The sequence below is a fragment of the Ranitomeya imitator genome, chromosome 3, assembly GCF_032444005.1.
Source record: "Ranitomeya imitator isolate aRanImi1 chromosome 3, aRanImi1.pri, whole genome shotgun sequence".
NCBI lineage: Eukaryota > Metazoa > Chordata > Amphibia > Anura > Dendrobatidae > Ranitomeya > Ranitomeya imitator.
Window position 1 is genome coordinate 737429005 of NC_091284.1, and position 7190 is coordinate 737436194.

At 38.2% G+C, this 7190-nt stretch overlaps 1 protein-coding gene across 3 annotated transcripts in view; it reads left to right on the forward strand.

The window, feature by feature from the left end:
- The window catches only part of FNDC3A (fibronectin type III domain containing 3A), a 365351-nt gene extending 358910 nt beyond the window's left edge, over positions 1 to 6441 (forward strand). For all 3 annotated transcript variants that reach the window (XM_069758841.1, XM_069758840.1, XM_069758842.1), the window contains one exon: positions 2461 to 6441. In XM_069758841.1, the coding sequence (XP_069614942.1) occupies positions 2461 to 2775 (315 nt within the window). In that variant the 3' untranslated portion in view covers positions 2776 to 6441. The remainder of the gene's footprint in view (positions 1 to 2460) is intronic.
- The last annotated feature ends 749 nt before the right edge of the window (positions 6442 to 7190 follow it).

Here is a 7190-nt window from a genome sequence, read left to right on the forward strand (position 1 = left end):
GTCAGAATCACCAGGATCCATTGAAGCGTTACAGAGTTATAACCTCATAAAGGGACAGTGGTCAGAATTGTAAAAATTGGCCCGGTCATTAACGTGCAAACCACCCTTGGGGGTAAAGGGGTTAAAATAGGGTATCCTAAAAAAAATAAGACATGGGGTCCTCGTTTCATTAATAAGCAGCAAAGGCTATGCAGACAGCTGCGGGCTGATATTTATAGCCTAGGAAGGAGCCATGGATACTGCGACAACTCTGGCACTTAGCCTCACTCTTCCCACTTGCCTTCTACCGGTGGCAAGTGGGTTGATAGTTGGGTGATTTGATGTCACCTTTGTATTGTCAGGTGACATCAAGCCCCGAGGTTAGTAAGGGAAAGGCATCAATAAGATGCCCCCATTACTAACCCCATAGTCACATTGTATGAAAACACAGACACCCAGAAAAAAGTCCTTAATTGAAAAAAGACACTCTTTTAATAATCTTAATTAAACCATACTTATGACCTCGCCCATTCCCCCGATGCCCTCGTCATCTGTAAAAGAGGTAAAAACAACAAAATTACTCATCTTTCTGCAGAGATGCTTTTAATCCATATGTCCCACAAAGGGTTTAGCTCTGCTACATCTAGATGGCAGGCTGCATGGTTGCATGATGCGACCATACAGCCTATCCTCTAGTGGACACTGAGCACCGTGTGAGTATAATATAACCTGTTTTTCTTATCTTTCAGGTGACATCGGGGGCTTATCTACAGCATTACAGAATGCTGTAGCTAAGCCCCTGATGCTGGTGGCCGCAGCTGCTTATCTATAGCATTACATAAATATGTTTATGGAAATTAAAATTTTTACACGGCTCAACGTACTAAAGATAATCTGGCCTTTCCTAATGATGATTGTGAACAAGCCATAATCCTAACAGACTTGTTAAGGTCTGAAACCAAAGTAATCTGAGCACACAAATCACAAAGGATGCCCAAACTTTTTGCATCAGCCCATTTTTCTTTTTGTAAAAAATTACAATATTTTTTTTTTCTAAAATACAAAGGATCTTTAACTTTGTTTTTTAGAGATAATTTCATCTTCAACTTACTTGGCATCTTTAGTTTGTTTTTGTTTTTACAGGAGACAGGTTTTGTACCCACCTTCTTCTTCCATCTGAATCCCTATCTATTACATATGTAAATTTGAGCTGTAGAGACATCAGGAGTCGTCTTATGTGTGTTGATGGCTGAAATGAAAGGAACATTTCTACTAAAAAAGCAAATCTTATTAAGCCTAAGTATAAGCTAAGATACAAATGAGTATTGGCTTCCTCTCCGGAGATTAATACTGATGTATTCATTAAGCTTTATTACGAGGTTTTGTTCTACCGTACATCTTAATAGTTTCCCTACAATTGGTTCATCTTTGTGTTGGTTGCGCATATATTTGCTGTTGTAATTCGGTTTAATACATTACCCGACTTTTGTCAGATGCAAGAAAGAAAGCTGTTGATGCCAAATATTGATTTTTCATGTTATTGAATTACATTTTTAAAAATATAACACTGCAAAGTATATTAATTTAGCAAAGCAAACAGGACTGTATTACATTAATAAGACTTCCTGCACGACTAATCCTATTAATACGTTCTCTGTTAACTAGTTTATTGAGGACATGAAGTCTACAGCAACTGAAAACTTCAGGGGCTTTCAAGCCTGTCTCTTTTGCTATTCAAGGGGTAGTCCGTTTTCATACAAAATATTTGGTTTAAGGGGTAAACCTTCTGCTTGTGGAGAGCAAACCGCGGGATATGCAGACTTATAAACCTCCTTATGTTAGTGGTTAAAAAGAATTTCAAATTTTTGTTTCAATTTTCTGGGTCTCGCTTCATTTTACATTTTTCTTTCAATATCGATCTTTTATGGAAACTACCATATGGTTTTCTTATTAGTATTTTTCGAGAATGTCTTTTTTTTTTCTTTTTTTTTTTATCTGGGAGCAGGGTGATAATTTGGAACTTTTTTTATTTTTTTGTCACCCTAGTGGACCTGAGTTTGTGATCGTCTGCTATATTGTAATATATACTACAAAACTATACGGGCATACGTAATCCCCAAATCCCACTCCAGTCCTTTCTGGGGTAAGATTTGTGTCGTAACAAACACCGCCGCTCATCATGAGTTTGACAAATGCCGGTCGCCACTCCCCCGTTTTTCCCCATCTCTGCCCACTTTATTGGAGCTGGGACAGAATTGCGGTATAATGCAAAAAGTACCAAAATTATAGCACAGCCTCGCGCTGTGCCAAAATTGCTCAATTTTTCAAAGCTTTTTACTCCAGAATACTGGTGTAAAAGTTTTGATGAATCGGGCCTAATAATTATTACAATCCTAAGTGTTACACTGTTTAGATTGTGGCTTATGGAATACAACCTCAACATTTTGATCTGATAATGACACATGATCCTTTCTATTCCAGGCATATAAGGGACCCAATACATCGCACCGATACTCTGCCCTCCATTTGAACTGTGAATATCGATTCCGCGTATGTGCCATTCGCCAGTGCCAAGATGCTGCCGGACCCCAGGATTTGACCGGTCCTTACAGTGCCACAGTCCTTTTCATCTCACACAAGAACGAGTCACAAAGCAACACCAGCAAAGACTTTACTGAACCCACAAGGACAACAAGGACGCTGAGCGACGAGCAGTGCGCTGCCGTCATCCTTGTGCTGTTTGCTACATTCTCCATCCTGATTGCCTTCATTATCCAATACTTTGTCATAAAGTGAAGGATCCCCATTTAGCTTTATCCTGATTCCTATACTTTATTTTTTTACTTTACATCTACTAAAGAAAAACATACCTTTTGTTTTACAAAATTGCTTTTAAAGAAAACATTGTGGCATGTAGTACAGCATCAGGACTACTGTAGCATGTCATGTTGTCTCTTCTGTCAGCCACAAAGCTTGTCCTATTGTATGGTCTTGAGCCGGACAGACCTCGACTCATATGCCATGTGGTGTAATGTTTACACACGTCCAACGCTCCTCAGTTCTTTCACGGTTAAGCAACTGACCCTGTGCAAGGATGATAGAGATTTATTAAAGGGTCACCTTAAGTGCTGCAAAAAAATACATTGTTTAAAAAGTGGGGGGTGTTCTTCTCATTGTACTTCTACCTCCTCTGTGTCTTAAATCTACCCTCGTTGCTGCCTGATGCGTTGCCCTCTGGGCGGTAACCGGGGTTTAATCAAAATCCAGTAATTTGTCTCATCTCAGGCAGTAAATGTAACTGGAATTTCTAGAATGGTATGTAAGCTTAACCAATTAATATGGCGGATAAGGGAAGTTCAGAAGGTATGTATTGTACCTATGACAGATGGCACGACTGCATTCATGAATGAGGCTCCATCGGAATTCTGATGCCTTGCAAAGACGTGATGGGAATTGAGCTTTTTTAGGATAACCAGGTTTACCTTTGCCTGTTTATAGGAGCAGACACCACCTCATTATTCTAAATTGGACGAAGAACCTTTGGACATAATATGTGGAAGGACAAATTCTGCTGGTTAGAATAAAGAAAAGGTTGATGCCTTAACCAGATGCAAGGAATATCATAGACATGGCCATAATGGTGACTAGTAGGCACGTGCACTGCGTCAACTGGTCTGTTGAGAGGTGAGATGGAGTAATCCAGAACGACCTAGGGCGCTGTAACTTCTCTGATAACTAGGGTGTCCATGTATTACTGGGCTCTCAGGACTGTGACCTCTTCTTCTGCATCCCCGACACTTAAAACACATCTCCAGTGGATTGATGAACCACTACCAAACCATGACCTCAACAACACGGGTTCTGGTCAGTGACTAGTAACACCAGCTCCACATAATTCGGTAATGATTAAGGAGGAAAAGCTGTAAGACGTCCCAGCTGGCCACATTCTCGTATCCTCATCCGAAACATGTTATTTACACTTTTACTTCTACCAATTTTCAGAAATGCAAATCTACCGTATTCAGAATAGGTGGTGTAAAAGCCCAATTCATCTGTGAGAATAGTAAGTCAATAGTATGACTCCTATAGGGGAAAGGGCTTCTAATCCGACCAAAATTGTAAAAAAAAAAAAAATTTAGTGTAATGATTGACACATCATGCATACAGATATAATAATGGTGTGCTTTCAGAGTGTAAGTGAACAGGATGGAAATGTGGATTTACACAAGGAAAATTCATACTGAATTCCAGTTCCAACGATGGGGATGAAATCTCAACAAATCTCATCCTCATGCTGTTTATTTTTTAATTTTTTTTCTCAAGGAAATTGACCTGCAATGTGGATCTTTAAATATGCAGTAGGTCAATCTCCACTGCCAATTTTTATTTGTAGATTTCAATGTAAAGGGATAAAATCCACAGCAGAATCTACATCTTACTTACATTGAAACTTTGTCAGAATGGCGGTATAATCCTTTTTGACAGCTTTCCCACCTGATATTAAAATAGGAATTTCTTGAGTACAGCTACTGTTGGACTTATGAAATACCTATTTTAATAACAGGATTATAGCGCCTTTCTAATGTGGATTTCTTTCAAAGTAAGTATACCAGCCTCATCAGGTCTTAGAGATCTGTTTAATGTATACGGTTTGCATTGTGAAATCTGATGACAGATCCTCTTTATTGTTTTATGCTTTGGTTGGAACAGATTTGTATGTTTTATTTTACCCAGTTTATCTTTTATTGGCACGTATGCCCGGTTAATACTACACCGATGGTTTTATTTTATATTCTGGTTGCGATGGCTGATTAAGGACCAAATAGGATTCACGACTCTTGACTATTTCTAAACTTTAGTTAGAAAAGCCCACATTCTCCCTACATTGAGATACTTTATAACCATTGTTGCGCATTTCGTAAATTCCTAGCTTGAAGCACCATTACCTTGTTTGTGCCACCTTTCTATTCTTATATGCTGTTTTATGAATGGTTTGGTTTTTTGATATGGTAAGCCTGGTGCTACATTATTTCTTGGCAACCAGCAACCATTCTATCCTTCTACCTTGAGGAGATCAGCCTTGTCGTAACCAGCAAAAAAAATTCTATCCACTTCTGTCCCCCTAGGTCTCTATGGCAGTTCCTTCATTTATTTTTTTTTGGGGTGGGGGGAGGGTATGCCATACAGGGCTAGAGGATTTCCACTTAAGATTACTCTTTGGAAATTCAGGTATGTCTCAGCACTTTTAGCTAACTAGCATATAGGCTCATGGACTACCACTAGTCTTATAGTTGCCCTGCCATTGTGGTTGCCCTCTTTACGTCAATGCTAAGTTTCTAGCCTTTCTTATTTCTCACACCAAATCTTAAAGGCAAAATGTTGTAATTTGCACCGAAAAGCTTTTTTTTAAGCTGCTTTATTTCTTGGGGGGGTGAAAAAAACTGTTTAATGTAATGTCTGTCCTGAATTTGTACCAAATTGTTAATCGCATGTAGTCAGAATTGCATCGAAGCACTTTGCAATTTTCTCCTGTTTTGTGAGCTTGCATATGTAAGTTCTCGAATGACCAGAATGAAGTATGATATTGGGCACCTTCTGTGCAGGTATCTATGAACTGCCAGCGTATGTGAACTGTGATGGAAACCTGTCCGACCCCGCACCCATACTGTCCGATCCCGCACCCATACTGTCCGATCCCGCACCCATACTGTCCGATCCCGCACCCATACTTTCCGATCCCGCACCCATACTTTCCGATCCCGCACCCATCCTCGTCCTCTTTATTTATTCTCCGCTATGTCAGGAGGTGGTGAATCACTGTGGTTTTAGTTTTCTTGGGATTGATAAGCATTTTAATGTCAATGAGCACTTCTCTTGGATAAATAAGCAGCTAATTCTTGCTACGAAGATCTTTTCCAGAGTTGTTTCTGCAGTAGTAATGGGCATGTATTGTAATTGTTTGTGTCAAATAACGTGTTTTGTAGATTTTTCATTTTGTTTTGTTACAACAGATGTTAAATTTTCAGTCCTTTGGTGGTAACAATGATCTGTCCTATGACTCGTGATGTGCGTTTACCTCTGTTCTCTTCTCTTCCTTTGTCACCTTTTTGTGTAGCGGTTAATATGTTCTCACAGGAAATGATATATGGATTTTTTTCTTTCTGAGCCTTCTGTATGTGCCATGTTCGGCCAGTATAAATGAGGTTGTGTGCATTTGCCCAGAAATTTCCACACGGTTGAATGTCTAAATTTAAGGTCACTCACTGATGATCTAAAGTGACTTGTTGTTTTTTTTGTTTTTTTTTTCATAGCAAAATTCAAGATGAATTCCTATTTTTGATAGTAAATGTCATTTAATAGCGCATCTGCCACTGAGTCTCAGTGCAGATATCTGCAGAAATAAGAAAAAAGCTAAATTTTTAATCTAACCTTAATAATTTTACCTCATACACTGTACATTCCAAAAAAAGAGAAAAAAAAACTTTTTAAAATCTTATAGGTACACTACCAAACCTATCACTATAAATTGTATAATGTTGGACTTCATAAAAAGGAATAATGTATAATCGCATAGAAATATACATAAACAATGTAGCAAAATTCTATAAAATCTGTGGAAAATAAAAGTTGTATAATTCTTTCTCTTGTGTGTTGTTTTTATTACTATTTTGCACATTGGCTTTTATGTTACATTTTCAGTCTCCTCTTAATCACGATGATTCTTAGTATTGGGTCATTCCATGTCAATTATAATAAAGCATAAGTGGTTATTATAAAATGTAACTTTTAATATTCTAAAGCAACATAAAAACCAGTCACCCGAGTGAAAACACAAACTGGGGCGGAGTCTCAACCATATAGTATAATGGCCATATATAATGGACTTATAGACCCCTAACAGGATTTAAAGATTCCGGCTGCCATAGTGCTTGTGATATCAATATGACTAAGGTATTGTATATAGGAAAGCTGTAGAAAAAAATTATTCTTGTAAAGCAGCAACAATTTCCATACTCTTAGTCGCATGTAAAAACAATAAATAGCAGTTATAGCATACAATGTAAACAATGCTTACTAATACTTATTGACATAATGAAAAAGGAACGGTCTCACCAATTCCATGAAAATAGGCATCAGAGCACCGAATATTCTCTTGTCAGGTGATAATGAGCGCTTTACTCAACATGAAATAAATGATCTCATCAGAGACC